The 22,139-nt window shown below is 37.8% G+C and overlaps 2 protein-coding genes across 4 annotated transcripts in view; one reads left to right on the forward strand and one right to left on the reverse strand.

Moving 5' to 3' along the window:
- The window catches only part of AGPS (alkylglycerone phosphate synthase), a 139,405-nt gene extending 130,400 nt beyond the window's left edge, over positions 1-9,005 (forward strand). For all 3 annotated transcript variants that reach the window (XM_017532649.2, XM_037740023.1, XM_017532651.2), the window contains exon 20: positions 3,320-9,005. In XM_017532649.2, coding sequence (XP_017388138.1) covers positions 3,320-3,441 — 122 coding nt within the window. In that variant the 3' untranslated portion in view covers positions 3,442-9,005. The remainder of the gene's footprint in view (positions 1-3,319) is intronic.
- Positions 9,006-11,797: 2,792 nt separating this feature from the next.
- Positions 11,798-17,785, reverse strand: TTC30B (tetratricopeptide repeat domain 30B). The gene has a single exon (XM_017532654.2). It carries the CDS (start codon positions 17,544-17,546, stop codon positions 15,549-15,551), a length of 1,998 nt encoding a protein of 665 aa, XP_017388143.1. The 5' UTR covers positions 17,547-17,785; the 3' UTR covers positions 11,798-15,548.
- Between the last annotated feature and the right edge of the window lie 4,354 nt (positions 17,786-22,139).

Here is a 22,139-nt window from a genome sequence, read left to right on the forward strand (position 1 = left end):
TTTTTTTGGAGATGAGGTCTCATTATGTTAACCAGGTTGGTCTTGAACTCCTGGGCCCAAATGATCTTCCCACCTTGTCCACCTCTTAAAATGTTGGGATTACAAGCATGAGTCACTGTGCCTGGCCTAGGTTTCTGTAATATTCAGTATTTGGCCCATCTTTTTTGTGTCATATAAAATATATCTAAATACTTAAGTACTTAAAGAATCATATATTTAGAACAGTAGAGAATTATGGAATATAAGGGACTTATCTTGTTTTCAGAAATAATGATCTTGGCTTTTTGTAGCTCTGGTGTTGACCCTTAGGCTAGATTTATACTTGTAGAGCATCAGAAGTCAAAGAAATGTGTTGGGTCAGTAGCTATGAATACCCTACATCAGATGATTCAGGTCTAAAAAGAAGAATAGACTTTATGTGGTATGTGCACACATGCCTTTCAGTAGATAACTATCACATACAAGGTAAATCGAAATAGTTTTAGGCCACCTGTTATTTACTGTCTTTAGTCATTCATTTTCCCTTCCTTTAATATGGCATGCTATAAAAGGAACAGAGTATAATTTCTTCCCTTTTTGAAAATGAGCTTTACAGGTGTTTAATAAGGAACTGCTATATAGTTATATACCCATGTGTTAAATGGGTACAGATCAGTATAGTCAGCTAATTTCTGAATGCCTAGCAGTACAACTAAGAATTGTACAAAAGGCATTATTAATGGTGGTATTTAGCTCTGGAATAAAAATCTTGTACTTTGAAGTGTGTTCCTTCTCTAAGAGTAGTGCCTGTGGTGGTTTGTTGTTTTATTGATCCATGTGAGGTAGCTACATAAGGTTCTCCAGAATCTCAAGAAGACTCCAGTAATTGTCTTGTTGTTAAGGCATATTGACTGTTTTTGTTTGCATGTGTTTTCTGTCTGTATTCTTTGAAGCAGTTGACTTAAATTATTAAACAAAGCCAAAGATTTCTAGTACCTTTAATTGCATAAACCAAGATTTCTGACCTCAGTTCAAATTCTGTTATCAGTGGCAGAAGAAGCCCCAGACCTCTGCCATGAAGGGGTTAAATGCTTTCATCAAATGTGTTTATGAGGGGCCACAGCTTTGTTAGCTGTACTGCCTTTTTTTTTTTNTTTTTTTTTTTTTTTTTTTTTTACTTTCTAGTTCACTAATCAAATGTATGTTAGATTGATTATTGCAAAAGTATAAACCATAGAAAATTTGACAAGATAGATGTGTAAATTATCTCTCTGACAGAACTAATGATGCACTCCAAGCACCTTCTGTTTTCTAGCGCTTGGTGAGTGACTTCATTAAATATGCAGTGGCTGTTGGGTGGCTTCTCAGATGATGGTTCAGTTCCTTGTGGAATTGCATTATTACTAGAGGTGTAAAACCAGGCAGACAAGCTAGCTGTTGGGCATCCTGCTGAGGTTCTAATGTGCTCCATCTTGTTGGAGCAGTTGTTTGCAGTCTTTTCAGGACAATTACATCCATAACCACAGGATACATTCAGTGAAACTATATTACAGATAACAGTGGAGACTGGCATTGACTGCTCTCTTCACCCCTCTCTCTTCAGCTGCTTCAGTGTGAGCAGCTCATAATAATATAGTAATGCCACTTTTACCACTCACATAATAGCTGTTTTTTAAAAAAAAATCCTGTGGAGCAAATCTAGAAAAATCTGACTTTTAACTTTTTTAAAAAGTGCTTTAAATCATAGAATATTAGAGTTGAAGAGACTAGAGTCCAGTCCATTTGCATGTGAAAAAACAGACTGAATCATAGTCATGGTCAGTCCCTTAGAAGATATTAGAAGGTCCTGGTAGAATATCTTTAGGTGGTAGAAATTGCGTGAGTAGGAATTTGTACTTCTTACCTTCTGGTTTTAGAGCTGTCTCAAACAGAATTTTTCATTTTGAATTTAAGGTTTTTTTTTCTGCTGAACCTTGTTTCCCCCATCGTAATATCAGTAACCTTTTTTTTTTGTTTCTGAAAGCCAAGCAGTTAATTTGCTTTCTGAGGTTATCAGGTTATCATAGTATTTATTATTTTGATGACAATTTGATGGTTTCTTGGAGAACTGGACACAAAAGGTGGTTTCAGTTGAGCTTAAAATGGTATTTAAGGTTTCCAAAAGGCAGATGCTATGATGTATCACTACAGCCTGATAAATGGGAATGCATTTTAGAATGACAGGCTGAATACTTTAATGAAAGAAGGCTTCCCATTTCAGTTGGTCAATTAAATCACTGTTGATTACTTTGGATCATTAATGAACATTTGTGGAAAATGACCATTTGAATTCAATTATTACAATAATGGGTTTTTTGGAAAAGTACAACTACAAATAATCCTAACTGTAAATTAAAAGATTTATCCATTTTGCCACAGATAAATTGGCATATTGCTTTGCTTTGTAATGCCAGAGCAAGTTTGACATTTCAGAATTCTTTCACGGATTAAGTACGTATTCTTTCTTACAAAAGTTCTACTTAGAAAGGTTATGTTTTTCATTGAGTACCTTTTGAAATGTAATTTATGCTGCTAATCATTATGTTACTTCACTATTCTCAGAACAAATTAGCAAAACTTAGAAACAAAAAAAGGGAACTTTGTACAGTATGTAAGAGCAAAAGATTAAGTTTACGATGAATTCGGTATTTGATTTATTAAATGCCTTAGGAAAAAGAAAATCTAAATCTGGAAAAATAGTAGAAAGAAAGTAACCATTATTTGGGAACATGCAAATTTATTTAAAAGTACTGTGAAAAGAAAATGTAAATAGAAGCTTTATAGCCAGATTTTTTTTTAAGCCTATTAAAGCTTCAAATTTTCTTATTTTTTTAAGCCTTTATGTTTCTAAAAATATTTTAAGGATATATATCCTGTCATTTTTGCTAAATTTACCCAACAAATTCATCTTAATATGATGTTTTTCTTTAGTTAACTTCGTTTTCTCTAAAACTTGGGTGCATTGTGGTAGTTAAGGCAGAGGTGGGTTTTTTTGAAATGCACTTTTTTCTCATTTTGTTATTTGTAAAATGGGCTATAATCTCCGTCCAAGCTTCCTTCAATCTCCATTTCATAGTTTACAGAGAAAGGAGACACTGTGGAGCACAGACTTCCCCTGGGAATACATTGGGCTTAATGAGCTTGATAGTCTGGTGGGCTCAATAAATCAAATAAAGCAAAACATTTCTCATTTTTGAATAAAAGCATTTATCACACAGTGTTTGTTCACTCATGGTCACAAGATTGATTGGTTCCCAGCATCATAGCATATATTGAAGCATTTTTGATTTTGTTTTTCCAGTGGGCAAGTTACGGAAGCAATGGCTAAAGGAAAGTATCTCTGATGTCGGCTTTGGGATGCTGAAGTCTGTCAAGGAATATGTGGACCCCAATAACATCTTTGGAAACAGAAACCTTTTATAAATCCATTAGTATCATTACAAAAAATATCACTGTTTTTTTAAGTTTTCAACTGTGGTTATACCAGTAATCAGATATATCATGGACTATATTTTGGATACATTTGTTTGTTGGTTTAAAATAAGTTTGTTTCATTCTGTAGCTTGTTTTGTTTCTACATCTATGGATTGACAGATGGTATTCCTAAATCTCTCTCATTGTAGGTATGTCATTTTACAGCCAACTGGTTGTCATTTTAGATTTTAGGCAGCAGCACAAGGCTGCCAGTTATTCCAGAGGAAGCTGCTGCCAGCTGTTTTGTACTGATGCTTCCTCTTGGGGGACAAAGGCAGATTTTGGTATCAGTGATTGCTCAGCTAGCCTCTTTTTAAAAGAACGTTTCTGGGAAGCAGATGTCTAGGGAATGATTCCACTGAGGAGTGATACACATGTCCATTGTTTAAGAGCATATTCTAGTGTGAGTAGGCCATTAAGGGGAAGGATATTTGTGAAAGAATATAGGCAACCTATTATTTAGAAAGCCTTCACTTCTGTAAGGTGCTTGGCCTATGTTTTTCTTTGAAATTAGTATACATGCATAAAACCTTAAATCATCAATATACAAATTATTCTGTTAAGGGACATGTTTTTGTTCTCCATATTTCTGTTTCTAGGGAAATATGAGTTGTATTTGTATCACTGAGATAACCTATTGTTATATTCTAATTCATTGATAATATGTTTTGTAAGAAAAGCTGACATCCCTCATTGCAAGTGAAGAACAGGTTTACCATGAAATGAATGCCTTTATTCAACTTTGAGTCCCAGTGTTTCTGATTTCACGTTCTTGTTGCTGAGATGCAGAAGCAGCAGCTACAGCATGAGCAGAAGGAAGATTCCTTACATTTAATGTCTCCAGTTGTAAGAATTGTTTGGCTAAAGAAACAGTAATCATTCAGCTACTGAATTTGAAAGCCTCAACAGTTTCAATGACAAATATTATTTTTGCTTTTAAAAAATTAACCCCAATGGCATGATAAGTTTTCATATAAAAAGTAAAGTTTCAATTTAGCTTTTAATAATGGTTTAATGCCTTTTTTGAATAACTGGTTTAACCTAAATTTTTTTAAAATGTAATGTATTAGTGCATATACCATAAGAAAAAGTTTGAAATATCCTGTTTCTTAAATAATGAGAACATTAATCACATTTAGCAAGCATTTGTACATTCAAATCTGGATATTAAAGTGAAATGATTACTTTGAATCACTGTCTGCCAAGGTTCATGATTCACATTTTGAGATGGATTCTTTTCTTAATGCAATACCTAACTTTTGATAATTTTTTAAAACTAATACTTGATCAGATAATGTAAGTCAAAATGCAGACAATCCTTTAAAAGGATGCACTGTCTGTGTATGTAGCAACAGTTCCAAAGTATTTTTGGGCCGTTTGATACGTTTTATATCAGAAGTAGCCTTAACCAGAAAAATGATAATTTAAAATTGACAAAATGATATTTTTAAGACTTCAAAATGATAATTTTTAACTATTAAAATTGGCCTCAAATTAATAAATCTGTAATTAAATTAGAATTAAATATGTTTAACAGCAAAATGAATTATTTATTTTTTAGAAGCTGCCTCTCTTCATTGGTGATTTATTTTTTAATTATAAAATTTCCAGTAGATCTTTGCTTTAAGCCCTTGATATTTAACCTAGTTGGACACTTGATGAGAAAGTTGCCTCTAGAAATATAAAAGTCTCAGCTTTATGACATGCAAATGTTCATGAAGGTAATTTCTCTAATTGGTGATCAAAATATAAAATTAAAGAAGGTACTAATGTCTTACTGGAAGTATATATATAATATGTTTCTGAGTAATTTTGAAAAAATAAAACAGGTTCTTAAGCAGATCCATTCCTTTGCATGTGATTGTTAATAACATTCTTTCCCAGGGAGTTCAATTTCAATAACCTCAGAAATCTGTGCTTGATATTAGGAAACTATAAATGTAACACCTGAAATTATTGTGTTCACTATTCTACATGAACCTTAGGAAATTCATGATTTATATCTTTGTCTTTCTTTTTCCATGTATATGCAGGACTCCCCAATCTTGATTTTATAATGGTGACTCCATCTTGTAGGTGGAATAACTTCTACCGAAATCATTTTGAAACACAAGAACATTCATCGGTACTGTTTTGCTCTGATTTAGTAAGTCAGAAAGCCTCCCTCCATCCCCAGCCCAACTTTTACACACCCACTTCTGTGAGGTGCCTCAGTATAGACTTAGTATCTGTGGAGGACTGAGTTCATGAATATGCACAGAAGCACTTAAACCATGTCTCTTATTTGTATAGTATCTTAAAATGACTTCATAAAAGTTAAGTCAGGAGAACACTACGTGATGCTTCTTAACTCATTTTTAATGTTTATTTTAAATTTTAAAAACCTGTTGCCTATTTGGTTTTCAGTACTGCATAACACTGACTTTCTTAAATTAGTCATATTTGCAATATTTTATTTAAATTTGGTAATGTCACATTTGGGTTGGGGTTTCAGTGAGAATGGTAACTTGCCACTAGTGAGAAATGGCATTGAATACTAAAGACTCAATATGAACAGGCTTTATTTGATCCTTAAAAAAACTGTTGCCTTAATGTTTGGTGCAATTTCTAGTAGTACGTAAGTCAATTTAGTCTTATGATAAGTAACTTGAGCTTTTTTAGCTTAGTAAGAATTGTGGAAGCCACGTGTTTATTGTGCCCATCATTTTACACAAAGAAAAAAGAGGATTATATTATTTCTTCTTCTAAGGAAGTAGGAGTTTTCTTCCTAAAAGTACTTAGATATTATAGTACTATTACTTAAAAGTTATTTATGAGGTTGGAAGCCTTCTAGTTTGCATAACTGTATTGATGTATTTTGAAAACAAAATTGCAGTAAAGGATGAGCTTCCATCGGTGTGTATATTATACCAGATACAGATGGTTGCAAGGAAACCTTTTCTCCCTACAGAGTAGTCTGTTAGTAACTGCTAAGTCCTAGCTTGCGTTTTTGAAAATGGCTTTCAGCATGTTGGCACCCAGACTTTCCTTTGTCATATTCTTTTATATTAACTGTAGCTTATCAGAGAAGCTCTGTAGGTCTACACTGAAGTGTGTTCCCTTGGCTGTTCAAATGGGGCCGGGTTTGGTTGAACTACTATTCCATATAAATGTTAGAACACAGTTAGTTACTACAGATTGATTCACTGCAGGTGCTGGTGCGTGAGGCAGCCAAAATGGAATGCTATGGAAAGCATATCTACATTTTTAAAAACACTGAGACAGGAGTTAAAGACAGCTTTAATAATTTTTTTTGTTTACCACTTAATCCTTATCAACTTTGATTTTAGTTAGGGCTTAGCTCATGGTAGAAGAAAAGTGGAAAATAACAAGTGCCCATTTGTTTGAAGAATCCAGAATGTTTTAGCTTTGACTTTATGATTTACAGAAGCTTGGCTTTGCCCTAGGCTTCATGTTCCCAAATGAGCCATATGTCAGTATAGTCACTTAATTCTTAGTAATTTCAGTTTCCTGTAAAGGAAACAACTTACACATTGATGCTTAAATCCAGAAAGTGTAAAAGGTTTTCTTAAACTGTTAAAATATAGTGTCTGATATAAAGGATATAAGTTACTCAGCTTTCTGCTCCCTAAGCCAATCAGTGTTTGTCTTCAGTGTGAAATTTAACTGTAAAAACTACTTGTAATGTCAAGAGATTATAGTACATATTATTAATAAAATGGACCTGGGTCTAAGATTTTTTTTTCTTCAAAGGGAGTGTGAAGCTGTTTATTCTTCTGTTTGCATATGGGTTTTTCTTTTAACTTTAGTTTTTCATGTTCATATTTCCACTGATTTGAAAACACAAAATTCATTCTGATAATTTTGTTGCTTGTAGCATAATCAAGTGCAACCTACTTTTGACTAAATCCCTTTAGATTTATAGCTGAGGATATTGTTAGCTAGGTTTTGTCAATCTCTAATCATTTTTTTAAAAGCAATACTATATTTTCAGGAGGCACTGAGACTCCTGTGAACCTGAAGCATTCCCTTTTGAACTTTGGAAGATCCTCAAAGATTGAGCACTCTTGTGCTCTTCTAATCACAATTCCTTAACAAATCAGAGTAAGGACCACTGATATATAGAACACTCAAGCCAAAGAATCATCACAGAAATTAGTAACTTTAGTTCTGTGAACATGAAAAGATTTCTTTTTTGGTTTCCAAAGGAGATTATTTTTCCACAAGGAAAAACATTGTACAGAGACTCTGAATTCCAACTCTTGAGTGAGAAAGAAAAGGAAAAAAATCTGTTTTATGGTGGCTTTCTAAGCAACATACATACATGTTTTTAAGACAATCTATTGTTGGCCATGTTTTTCCTGAACACCACAAGCACCCTAGGAAACATGTTTTTCCTTTAAAGTAATCTTGTTCACATATCAGAAAAGGAGATGAAATGCTCATACTGGCATACAAGTTTCTATAAGTAGTTGTCTTTTGAGCTACTTATACTGTATCCCTAAAAGCTCATAGTGCCTTGTTGGGATTTTTTTTTTCCATGAAATAGCCATTATTTTAAATGAGTGGGAGAGGATATCTTTAGACAGAGGTTGTTCAGCAGTTCAAGGCTCTTCCTCTTCGAGAACATGTCAGGAATTAAGTAGTTGTATGTGGAAACACTGGTAATTCTTTCCACAGTGTTGTTTTGGATAATCTGTTCTAGTATATTTAACTAATTGTATGGTAGACCTGTACTCTGATACACATCTAATCAGTCAATGGGATTTGTATGTTGCTTTTCATTCCTACATTTTCATTCTACTGAACCAACCTAGTAGCCCTAAGTTGTGGCTTGATGGATGTGGCATTGAGCCTCAAGACGCTCACTGCATTCTTTTTGGATGTTTGCTCACAAGCTCTCTGAGGAGCAGAACCTGTGGAGGTGGGGAGGCAGGTGGTTTTTATTCCTAATATTGTGTGTCAGTCCTTTTTTGTGTGATGGTGCCTTCAGAATAACGAATATTTCTGTTCCTGGACGATGATTAAATCTTGTGAGAAATATATGTAGGTTATATTAATTTTTGTCCTTTTTGCTAAGTCCTTTTTTGAAATACTTTGGCTCTGATACAACTTGACTTGAATAATATCTTATCCTGAGTCTTCCTCCAAGGCAGTACATATTCCTGCCAGTACTGTAGTAATCCTTTGGGAACTACATGTGGGTAAGCACTTGTATGTAAGCCATTATATTGCTGTAACTAATGCATACAAACAGTTCTTCTCATTACATTCATGGTCTAAAAGGGGATATGCAGTGGGAAGGTAAATTCCTGAGAGATTCCAGCATAGCTTTGTCAATTCCGACTAAGCCATACTGTTTTCCACAAGGGTTCAACACATAGTCAATATTCCATGCTTTCAGTGTATGTTCAGATTCTCCTCTTACTGGTTTTCTTAGACTGTTCTATAAGCAAATGCCCATGTGTGATTTTTAAGATGTGCTGGGGAAAAATAAAACAATACCACAACCATGCATTGTTATAGAAATTGTTATTTATTTCATGTTGGTTCTATTTAATCTTTGTTTCCAGCACGCTATGCTCGGCAAAACAAACAGGATGCACTTTGTACCCTTGAGTACTCTTTCTGGTAGTGAAGAGCATGTGGACAAATACTGATTACACCCCTGCCTGTGACTCCCACACTGAAAGCAAGGTTGTAGCTGTCTGGACTCTGAAATGACTGAAGGTTAGACCTGTTTAACTCTGTCTTACATGATACATTTCAATAATCACTAGCCACACTAAGATTTTAGCTCTCCTATTGTGTAGTTAGGAAAAGCAATTTTCTACCTGGCCTATACAAGTTCAGATTGAATTAACCCTAGAAATCATCCCATCATCCCATCTGAACATAATCACTACCTAACGTTTCCCAGGCCACAAACAGATAAGCAGTCATCCTGAACATTTGTTGTGAACAAATGCAAGCTCATTGCCTTTCCAGGAAGCCTCTGGAAGCCTTTTCCAACTCCATAATCTTCAGATATTAGGAAGTTTTTTGTGTTTTAAACTGAAATTTGTGTTTCTCTTCTACCCATTATACAAATTCTGCCACCTTTAGTCAAAGAATTGTCCAATTGCTCTGTTGAAGGGTTGCTCTTCAGGTATTAAAAGTCAGGTCTCATGTTCCTCAGCACCTTCTCCTGTCAACCTTTGCTCTTGATTTCTAGACTTTTACCTTCCTAATCCTCCCCACATGTGCCCGTTTGATGTTTTTAAAGTGAGGTGTCTATGCCTGAAAACAAATCTTCCAGAGTAGTACCAGTGCTTCCTCTAATGACTAATAAAAAAGCATTTTTGGTGGGCATTGCTCTGTCAGCTCATACTAACTATATGCCATTTACCAAAGGTTGTCTTATTCATGTAACATTTTGGCCGCATCTCCTTGGAGGCTGATTTTTTAAAGGCTCATTATTTATATTTAGCTTTACTAAAATTTGTATCTTAGTAGAGTTAGTTCCATATTTTCAAAATGTTTGGATCTTGACTCTTACCTAGAATATTTTCTGTGCCATCAAGATTCAGGTCATCAGTAAATTGAGACAAATACTGTCTGGATTCTCATCCAAGTAATGACAAATAACTGGTACACTGCAAAAGCCTGCCTGACCCTGACATTCCATCCCTGAAAGAGTTTCCAGGATTCAGACAGCCACACTTTCACTTGGCATATAGTTGTCTACCTTATATTTTTACATTTTGGTCCCAAATATGCTTTTTCAATTAATCCACATTTATGCCAGATAAACAAGTAATCATGTTTACTTAACATTTTCTCCTGCCCCACTGAAATCGTGATAAAGTTACTACTACAGTTTCCTGTGCTACCCTATAAGAAAAATAAATTAGGGCCGGGTGTGGTGGTTCATGCCTGTAATCCCAGTGTTTTGGGAGGCCAAGGCAGGTGGATTACAAGGTCAGGAGTTTGAGGCCAGGCTGGCAAAGATGGTGAAACCCCATCTCTACTAAAAATATAAAAGTTAGCTGAGCATGGTGGCGCACGCCTGTGATCCCAGCTACCAGGGAAGCTGAGGCAGGAGAAGTGCTTGAACCCAGGAGGTAAAGGTTGCAGTGAGCCGAGATGGTACCACTGCACTCCAGCCTAGGCAACAGAGCAAGACTCCATCTCAAAAAAAAAAAAGAAAGAAAAAGAAATGAGACCTTCCTACCATCACATTTTCTTTTGCCTGTGTTTGGCCTTGGGGGCATGTCTCTCTTTTTAAATGGATCAAACCCATTTTCTGCTGCATTTTCTGATGTGGTCTGTTGAATGGGCCAGGTATTACCTAATTAGGACAAACTCTGAAATCTACCCTTGCCTAGTTCTGCCACGTCCTTCGTACCTCATTGTGCTAACATTAGATCAGTGAAGCTGTTCTGTTTTAAAAATGGCAGAATTTTACCACTGTAAAGTAACTTAGAAGAATATAGGGTTCTAAATATAAGAACACAGTGGATAAGGTTTTATTCAGGACATTTTGGGTGTGATTCATTTTTCTCTACAAACTGCAAGTCACTTTCCCTATTTGGACCTAATTTCTTCTTTTATAAAATGAAAATCTCTGAGGTACCTTTCAACGTGGTCTCACTGGTTCTAATGAGTCTGTGTTTTTTTGCTGAACACTATATAATTAATTTTTAAATTCACCCTTTTTTGCCAGACAGGCGAGAAGGTACTATTGTTATCACAACAACTCTGTGAAGTAAGTGGTATCATCCTCTTTTTACTCATGAAAAAAAAACTGAAGTTTAATTAGGTTAAGAAGCACCCACCATTAGTAGCTGGGAAGTGGCATTGCAGGGCTGTGGAACCAGGTAGCAAACTCCAGTACCTGTGTGCTGGCTGCCTCACTGCTGTAGGCTACTTGTGCTGGATGACTATGATGTACACAGCATTTCTTTTTAAAGTAGATTATTAGTTATTGTCCTCTACAGAAGGGCACAAGTAAAGAAATGGAGTCTCTTCCTACTACAGAGTAGAAGCTGCTATCTTTGTGACCACATGCCATAGAGTACCAGAAAGGATTTTTTCTCAGATACTGTCTTGCTGTGTAAATGTTTACCCACAGTATCCTGCACTGATAAGTTTGTGGGTTTAATATGAAACTCATAAAGGGAAGTGCTGTATCAGATGGAGTTAATAAATCTGCACTTTTATAACTAATATTGTACTCTTTGAGCTGCACTTTAAAATATAAGACAACCTATTTCTATAAGTTATACGTCTTACATTGAGAGACTGGAAATTCAAAGAACTGTTAGAGATTAAATAAATGTTTTATTATACTCTAGAGACAACAATCTAGCTTCTTCGGAAAGTCACAATTTCTTAAAAGTACTAATTTAAAAATTCAGGTTGCTGCTGAAGGGTTTGAGCTACATTAGGGTACTCAAAAAGTATATATCATAACTAGAATGAAAGTATCAGCTTAGAATCTGACGGTTACAGTCATGGTGATTATGTAGTTGGACAACCAAAAACCAAGAGTTACTGGCTCATGACAAAACGTGGTTTGACTTAATACAAAGGGCATATCCCAAAGAGTGAAAACTACAGAAAACCCAAATGTCACTTTAGTCCCAGAGGTAGGTCAACAAGGGATAAGAAGCATTTAGTGAATGGTGGAGAGTGAGCTGCAAGCCACACTAATGCCAGGAAGCTACTCTGTGGCAGAGAACACCCTCAGAAATACAGATCACCCAAGGTCATTAAGAAAAAGAAGGGTCATTAAGAAAAAGAAAATGAAACATAAAAATTATATTTGAAAATTCTGATACTCACCTGAAAAGTCTTTCTTGAGTGATGTTATCTTTTTAAAGTTAGGTTTAGACAGTCTCACTCTGCTTAACTATAGTCAGACTTCCAACACTGCTAACCCTCCAGGACACCAGCGAGAAAATGAGCCCAGATGAGGATTATGGGGCAGAGGGATCAGAAAGACACTTCTAAAGCTTCCCCTCCAAGCCATTTACCCTTTCTAATCTCACATTTCCTAATAAGTATATTTATTTGGGCATCTATCCCATAGCCCTCTCTAGAGAAATCATTCTAACCTTGGGCCAAACCTATCACTGATTCTGTATGGATTTCATCTGAGGTGCTCCTCTAAGACTGTGAGGCCATACACCCTCAGGTTAGGAGTGTCCCCCCTATGATTACAGCTGTCTCATTGCCAGATGACCCACCTCCATCCCCACCCAGTGATCCCAGTTCCCAGTTGTCTGCTTCTCATGAATGGGTCAGAGTTAGCCACTACACCTGACCTTCACAGATGGTATTAGAGCAAACATCTGTTCTGCAGCTGAGGTCACATTCAAAGGGTGACTGTCACGAGGAATAATAATTTGACAGGCATGTCATGTCACTGATCTTTCTGCACAGAAAGATCAAGTTCTTGTTCCTGAGAAAACAAATACAACTACTTGTGTATAAGCACATGCTCCTATTTTGTGTGTGCCCATGTGGAGATCAAGGGGCTAAGATGAAATAATATTTGATTCCTTTAAAATAGGCTATGCAGGTATTATGATGAAATCTTAAAAGATTCCTTATATTTCTATAAGGAACTCCTTGTCAAGAAAAGTACTTTTAGCACTTAATATATATACTCTAGGAGCACAGAACAAAGCTTTTCATTCGAGTTTTAGGTACAGAAGCTTTCACTCAAATGGCAAAATATGGGGTCATTGTCAAGTCATTTGCTTTTTAGAATCAAAAAGCAAAGCAGGGTACTTTGAGTTTTAAAGATATATATCCTGAAAATAAGGGCAACGAGTGCCAGGGGAGCTAGGAATGCCCTGTCTTCCCAGGCTTCAGCACCAGACTTCTGACTCTGTGCGGTTCATAAGACCTCATTGTTGCCAGCAGCAATCTGAATCTGGGTGGGTGCTTCTCTGAGAGCCAGGGTAAAGAAGGGGACAAATGTCATGATTCACCTTTATTTCTTAGTGGTGGGAGCAGTCAGGATTTCCTTATAGATTACTAACCAGGAAATCCCAATTGCCCAGCAACAAGTGGTTAAAAACCATTCTGAAAAGCTTTTTATGTTCTGAAAAGTTAAATTACACATACATGAAAACCACAAACACATAGCACCTGGGTAAACAAACTGTGGCCAAATAAAGACCAGGCTATTTGCAGAAGGAAATCTGGAAAACATTTGTTTTTGGTTGGTTAACATTAGTTACACTTATGCCTTTTTTTTCCCCTAAAGAAAATAGTGTGGTTTAGAAGAAATAGGAAAAAAAAAAAAAAAATTTTAATATGGCTATTGAAAACAAGATTTCAGTTCATTTACTTTCTAAATCTTAAGGGGCTACCAAGATTGACAGGGGCTGAAATGCAGCAACACTTTTAGTACAGAAGTTGTTAAACAAAGAACATTTCCCAGACATGGAATGTGCTATGGGATACAGTGAAGAGGTGACTAAACATTGCTTGTCCTCCAAAGCTTGTCCTCCACTGAGACTAAAGCATCAGTGGTAAATGATAGCAGCTCAGATAATTAAGATTTAAAATGCCATAAATTCAAAATGATTGAACTTCACAAGAGGCCAAATTTCCTGGTATAATACAATTTGAACACTCAGGAGGTCATGCTACAGAGGAGTTATGTTGAACATGTTTCTTATGAGTACCTATGTGGCTAAGTGGTTCCTTTTCCTTGAAGGAAAAAAATCATCTCGTTATTTCAGAAGTTCTCTACCATTCAGAAGAAAGCTACTAGTTTGAGCCATAAGAAACTGCTGGTTGTGTACATCAAAAACTGTCAAAATCAATAATTTCATATGACTCAATCTAATTCTCTTGATTTTTCTAAGCCAGGTCAAATTAGGGTTGACAGTTACCTTTTGTGGAGAGGAGTGAGGAGTGGGAAATCAAATAGTAAAGCTCTTCTTAGGTTCAGAAAATAAAACGCCTGATCAGAATTTATGTGGTTCCCAGTGGGAACTCCAAAAAACCATTGGGAGTTGTGGACATGAAATGAATGTTACAACTCAGAATTGACCTTTTTGGCCAGGCCTGGTGGCCAAGATTTTTCCCTTATCCAAGAGGTTACAACATGGAAACACTGTATATCCAGCATATCCTAAACTGCAAACACAAAGGTAGGAATTAAGAAGTGAGTTCTAGCTGGACCCAGTGATTTGTGCCAGTAGTCCCAGCTACTTGGGAAGCTGAAGTGGGAGTATTGCTTAAGTGCAGGAGTTAGATACCAGCCTGGGCAACAAACATAATAAAACCTCTGTCTCTTAAACAAACAACCAAACCCCTGAATTCTCAGGATATCTCTGTTATTTGTCACAGAGATAAATATTTAAAAAGTTATTATGGAAAATAGTAACAGTGTATTTTGTTCATATATGTATTAAAGGGAGCAAAAGAAAACCAGGGAAAATTGTTCTTTGATAATTGTTCATTGTCTCTACATTATAGCACCATAATTTTGTTAAGGCAACAAAATTTTTTACTGACTTTTGCTTGTTAAAAAAATAAACACTTACAACCTAAGGAATTTTGGTTAGGTAAAGCATTATATCCATAATAGAAAACACTGCCAAAATATCCTGAAGTCTATATAAAAAGCATGCATTACAAATTAATGTGAGAGTAAATTGCCAGAATAGAACACACAATCCCTGAAATGATTAAAGACTGCTCTTAACTACTACTGAGATACTGCTTGGCCCCTGAAAGAGGTAATCCTTGTGCAAAGGCCCCTCAAGCTACATCAGAGCACAAAAGATAACAAAGGAAACAAAGTCATTACAACTTCTGATAGAAACATCTCTCCTAAGTTTGGAATTTTTCCTAACTCCTTCTGGGGTAAAAGTTCTTAGAATATTCACTTTGTGGGAAATTTATCAGCAGCAAAAGTTTTAGCTGCTTATTTTTTTTTATAATGTGTAAGTGTACAAAGCTCAACATGTAACAAATATAAAGATGCCAAAAGTTAAAGCAATGTAAATTTACATAATAAACCATTTGATAAATGCCATTATCAGCTATTACTATATATTCCATCCTATAATCTCACAAATCAAAGCTTTTAACTGCCTAGACTCATATGTGACTGTATTCTTTCCAACATGCATTCTTTCTTCTTCCAGGGGTTGCTCAATAACAGCAGGTATGTTTCTGCCATGAAGTTCACAGTGTTCTAGAAACTGGACACATTCTTGAATAACATTGTCATGAACCATCATTGTGTGTTTTGACATGTTTTCTAACAGGGACAGGAAGCATCTTTTGGCATAATACCAGGTATCTGTTCCCAGTTTTTTATTATAAGGCTCCAAACTTTTGATAACCCGAGAAATACCAAACTCATAGTTTCCTTTGGCGCAATAAAGAGTTCCTATCACCAAATTCACAATGCAGAGATGGTACATTTTCTTATCTGGGTCATCATAAGAGAGCTGCTCTTCCTCCTTTTCAATCTTCCTCATCAACTCCTCTGCTTCTTCATTTTGACTTGTCATAATATAGGAAACACAGAGATTAGCCAGTACGATAGCACTGACACTCAGAATGTTATCATAATGCTTCTTAACTATGGGTTCATAGAAACCAATGGCTTCTCTGTATTTGTTTTCCTGCATGAACAGAACGTGTGCCACATTCAGCTTCCACACATCATTGTCATTACAGAATTCCACAGATTTGCGGAAGATCTTCTCCACCATTGCATAATTTTCAAGGTTCCAGTAGATTTTTGCCTGAGCCATCAACACGGGAATATACTTCTCCAGGGTTTCATCATATTCATTCACTGCCTTTTTGATAGCTTCATCATCTCTATTGTGTCTTGCTTCCTGTACTTGCATGGTGAGTCTCCGAAGCACCTCAGTCAGCATCGCTGCTAGCCCATCAAGCTTAAGGAAAGCCTCTTCAGGAGCTGTCTGGCAAGTGATCATGGCATCCAAGAAGTCATAGAGATAGGGTGTGAGGAACTTATAAGTCAAATGGGCATTTTCTGCCAGGACATCTGCTGCAAGGTCAAAATACTCGTATTTACAGTAGAGCAGCAACAGGTTGCCAAAAGTCTCTGGGGGAAAGGGATTCTGTTGGAGCAAAAACTGTAGCTTTTCAAACCCTTCTGTAGGCCTGGCATCCATGTTCATTAGTGCCTGGTTGTGCAGAGTCACAGGGTCCAACTCTTCCTCTGCCCTGGGTGGCATGTCAGTGAGGGCTTCTTGAGCTACCTCACAGTTTCTCAACTGGTATTCTATGGCTGCTTTAAGGTTGAAGGCTTCCACCAAAGCAGTCTGGTGGAGGACTAAGGTGTTGCCAACACTACGAACATCGAAGCCCTCAGTGGTCATGCCCACACCTAGCTCAGGATGCTGGCGGATACCACGCTCAATAATCTCAGCGATATGCTTCAGCGCTGAGGCATACTGCCGGCTGCTGTAATAAGCCAAAGCCAGGTTGTAGGAGAGGTCAGGTTGGTAGCCCGAGGCCTGCAAGGCTGCAAGAAACTTGGAGCATGCAGCTTCATACTGTCCCTCCTTGTAGAGCAAACAACCCAGGTTGACCTGGCCATCTGTCTCATTCTCAACTCCACTATCTTCACCCCCTTCCCCACTCAGCAGCTGCTCCACCAGGCTCCTGGACCCTGGTAGATCGCCCTCGCTGTATTTGATGGCAGCTTGCAGGCGGAGGACCCGGCTGTGGTAGGCGGGGTTATCCAGGAGAAGGAAGGCGACCCGGGTGGCCTCCGGATAAAGGCAGGCCTTGTACAGGGCCTGGGCCTGGTACAGGCGGTACTGCTCGAGTTCCGGGTGCAGCTGGCCCAGCTGCTCATAGCACTCGGCCGCCAGCCCGAACTCCTGCAGGCGGTAGTAGCAGTAGCCCAGCAACGACAGGCCGGCGCGGCTCCGCGGGCTCCGCTGAGGCTCTCGGCCCAGCAGCTGCACCGCCTCGGCGTAGCGGGCATCGCGGATGAGCCGGTACACGACCGCGGTGAACTCCCCGTCGGGGATCTGCGCGCAGCTCAGGCCGGCCATAACCGCCACGGCTGTTTTGTCTGTAGTTACCACGGCAACCGGAAACGGAAGACTGCCTATTACTTTGCCGCAAGAAATCTGTTAGGAATGAAAAGGGACTATTCTCTTCAGTCTCTCCAGTTTGGTTTGATCTTCAAAGACTCTGAACTGCAGAGTGGCAGCAGTCAGGTGGGGAAAAGCTACTTCTCTGGGTAGTTCAGAAACCGAACCTCCCCATCCCGGCATGCACCGTTCCAGTTGCGCCGCGGCCTGGGTGATGGCCGCGCTGCATGCTGGGAGGTGTAGTCTCTGCTGTACAGACCAGCCCCCGCGGCCCGTGGGAACACAAGGTCATCACCCTCCTTCTCTGCCCTTTAAAAATGAGATGTCTTTGTGTGTTGTGCCACCTCGGTGTCTGGCGCGACGGAGGAAGGTTTCCGACCCCACGTTACTGGCGATTTTGAGCCTTGTACACTATACCAATGCTGGCTTTTGGTTTAGTTTTAGTAAAAGGACCTGGGTGGCAAAAAGCGAGTTATCTCTTTGAATTCCCCTAGAATTAGAGCACGTTCTTTTTAGGCTACCCCAAAGGCACAGTTTGTAAGAACAGAATAGAGCTCCGAACAGGAATCCTTCATTTGGTAGTTTCCAGAGGTTAATGAGAAAAAGGTGCTGTGAATCTTAATTGGTACTGGGAAAGGCTCGGTTTTAGGTCCAAGTATCTCCCGCTCTTTTTTTCCCATAACAACAAATATTACTGTGTGTATGTTGGCGTTTACCCTTGGCCATCCCCATTGCGCTAGAGTTCCAACTTTCACTACTAAGTAGAAACGCTGGAGAAATGCATGACCTCAGTCTTTTTCACGAGGGGAAAATGCAAGACTAAAATGTGCTCCTTTCCCAATGGATTTTTACTCTCTTAACTGCTAAATTAGTCAGCCAGAGATGTGTGTGTGTGTGTGTGAGAGACAGACATGCTCTGGTTGTACTTGTCAGGCTTCTAGGAATTTTGAATATCGAGCTGAGAAATGTGGATTTTATTCTGTTAAAATAAAAAAGATTGCCTATACTTTTTCCAGACGCTTAGTTTGAAGATTTCTATGCGGATTTGCTAGACTGTACAAGATATCATTCTGGGTTTTAATTCTTTGTTATATATTTGGAATAGATGCTGTAGATTCCATTTTATTATCCTGGGGCTATTTTTGTAAAATTTTTTTTCAATTCAATAATGCCCATGATGGGGCTGCAGAAAACAAGGGGCTTAATTAATCAATGAAATTATATCTAATTAGTAATTTAAAAAATACCCATAGATTAAACTGACCTGGAGACCATAGACTTTAAGGCAGGCAGAATAAATACAATTTTTCAATCAAGAATTAGGAACATAGACAAGATAGCAAAATATGAATTTGACTTATCCCAGTGAAGTACTTGTAAATAGTGTAGTTTTCAAGGTAACAATAATAGTTGTAATTCATTAACATCTATCATATGGTGGCCTGGGACAGGGCATTGTCTTTTGTAGTCTTCCATGATGTCCATTGGCCTCACTGCCACCCAAGATAAACAGTCCAAGTTAGAGCATGTCTTCACTATGTAATTTAATACTTCAATGCAGGTACCTTACTGCCTCTTCAACAGTATTGCTGTCTGTAAATCTTTTCTACATATAAATTTTGGAGCCAACACCGACCATATTGCATTGCATTCTATTAGAAGACCTATATATACTATTTTGAACCATAATAACCAACTTGTTTTCTGCATATTACTGTGAACATGTGAATCAGAAAGATTAGGTAACTTGCTCAAGATCACACAGCTAGATAAGAAGCAGCTGAACCATGACATTCCAAAGCTAAGTTCTGTAGGTAGTAGTCACTGATGAATTAACTCTGTCTGTCATATATGGGCCCAATTATAGGAGAATATTAGTGTCTTGCATTTTTTATGTTGTTATTTTCCTGCTAAAGCAACCAGCCACCTTGGTTTGGGCAGTGGAAATTTGAACTTCTTAGACTAAGTTGTAACTGTGAGCAGGTATTAGGAAGTGATTAGTTGGGGATGGCCACCTGGTATACCTAAAAAGGAACTTCAGTAGTCATCTGAATGCTATACTATAAAGCAATTGGCTTCATGTACTCATATATTCCATCTTGCGGAGAAGTTTGTCACAGTTCTCTCCTTCTACATGAGAACAGACAACGAACCTCATACTGCATCAATACCAAGAAAGGGACAAAGTACGCTCATTTTAGAGGGGTTAAGTGTAGCTGTGGACCATGCAAGAACACCAGGGAAAGCAGCTGAGGAAGGCCACTGTAACCCTATTTCAAGGCTTCTTTCTATCCAATCTCAGCTAGAGCCTTATCCAGTTTTCAACTCACAACTGTTTGTAGATTGAAAGATGCTAGCTAGTGCTGCTCAATAATCAAGGAGTAGGGGGTGTTCTGCTTAGTGGCTGCCTAATTGACACTTGTCCCTTGGAAACAATATCCAAGAGGCTTAATATTTAAAAATTCTCAGTCCAGGCACTGTGTCTCATGTCTGTAATCCCAGAGCTTTGGGAGGCTGAGGTGGGAGAATCACTTGAGGCCAGGGGTTCAAGACCAGCCCGAGTAACATAGGAAGACCCCATCTCTCCAAAAAAAAAAAAAAAAAAAAAAAAAAAAAAAAAAAAAAAAGGCCAGGCATGGAGGTACATATGTGTAGTCCCAGCTCAGAATGCTGAAGCAGGAGAATTACTTGAGCCCAAAAATTTGAGGATGTGGTGAGCCATGATCATACCACTGCACCCTAGTCTAGGTGACAGAGTGAGACTCTGACTCTAAAAAAAAATAAAATAAAATTCTTATATATTGATCTGTTACCTTGGATAAGTTGTCAATGAATTAAGGTAAGGAGACAGAACATGGAAATGGGAAATTGTCTTTCCTATCTTTCACTGTTCTCTCTATTTTGCAGAGTTGTATTTGCATCATGAAAGCATTCACCTTCAAATGGCTTCTTGAAAATATATGAAAAGTAAAAGGACTATATTTTCTCCTCCAAATTTCTGGGATCCCTACCAGGATTCAGCTGGGGTTCTCCTCTTTGTGTGGGTACCTCTGAGCATGGCAGCTGGTGTGGGCAAGGGGGAGGTTGTTCTGTGTCTCTTCCTCCTTATTTCATGTGATGCTGCTCCAGAGGCCTGGCTTGAAAAAAGCAGGACATTCAGCTTAGACAGATGGAGGGCAGGGTCATTTTCAAAATGAAATGAGTGCACAGATCACACTGTGAAATTGGCATGACCATCACTGCTGCTGTGATAGACCGACTTTTATTTGGTCTCTGATAAGCATATGAGGAATAGATTAGTTTTTTGGGTGGTGGAGGAGGGAAGGGAGGCCCTTTAATTAATGATAGAAATTCTGGAAAGCAATAAACAGGGTAGAATATCATAAAATATCTTTTTTGCTTATAACAAAATCTTGAAAAGCTGGAGCGCATATCAAAAAGTCAGTCTGTAATACCACTCCCAGCAGTAGGAAAGCATTTGGTGTTTACAATAAAATGATTTAGTGCCTTATCGAAAGGAATTTAGCTTTCAGGAAATAGTTTAGGACTCACAGTAGATTTTGCTGAATAAGCAGAGGTATGTTCACCATGTAGAAGAATTCCATTTAGGTAAAATATATAGGAGCAAAAAGCATGATGTTTGGCTCTTAACACGTTTGTGTTTCTGCCTGCCAAAATAGGCATGTATATTCTATTTGGCAGTCTCTTTTAAAACTAACTGGAAGTGATTGTTTCATGAAAATAACTACTTCTTGTTGGTAAATATTGTTAATTTATGAGTATTTCAACCACAACTGTGGTCAAACATCTTCCTTAATAAAGGAAAGTGGTTTCTGAAAAACCACTTTCTACTTGTTATTCCTGTCCTCCCATTCATTCCAGGGCATTTTCTTTAGGCATTTCAGTTATGGGATTTAACTTTTTTCTCTGGTAGTTCCAGCTCTATTAATATTTTAAATAGTAATATATTTTCTTCTTAAATATGCCTTGCTTTTGATAAATGGTTTTTATTTCTGGGTTTATGGTATTGCTATGGTTTGGACATGGGTTTTTTCCCACCAAATCTCACAATTTGATTACTGGCACTGTGGTGCTGCGAGGTGTTTGGGTCATTGGGGTGGATCCCTCATGAATGGCTTGGTGCCATTCCAATAGTAGTGATAGTTATTGCTCTCATGAGACTGGATTAGTTTTCGTGGAAATGGATTAGTTCCCACAAGAGTGGGTTGTTACAAGGCAAGATGCCCTTGTGTTTTGCACCTTCACATATGTCCACTTCCTCTTTGACCTTCTACCATGTTAGGATACAGCACAAACACCCTTACCAGAAGCTAAGCAGATGCTGGCACCATGCTTCTTGTACTTCTCAGCCTGCAGAACCATCAACTAACTAAACCTCCTTTTTTTGTAAATTACCCAGTCTTGGGTATTTATTCTATTAGAGTAACACAAAATGGACCAACACAGAAGATTGGTTCCAATGAGTGGGATTTGCTCTGTGGATACCTAAAAATGTGGAGTCTGCTTTGGAACTGTATAATGGGCAATGGT

The sequence above is a fragment of the Cebus imitator genome, unplaced genomic scaffold, assembly GCF_001604975.1.
Source record: "Cebus imitator isolate Cc_AM_T3 unplaced genomic scaffold, Cebus_imitator-1.0 Scaffold78, whole genome shotgun sequence".
NCBI lineage: Eukaryota > Metazoa > Chordata > Mammalia > Primates > Cebidae > Cebus > Cebus imitator.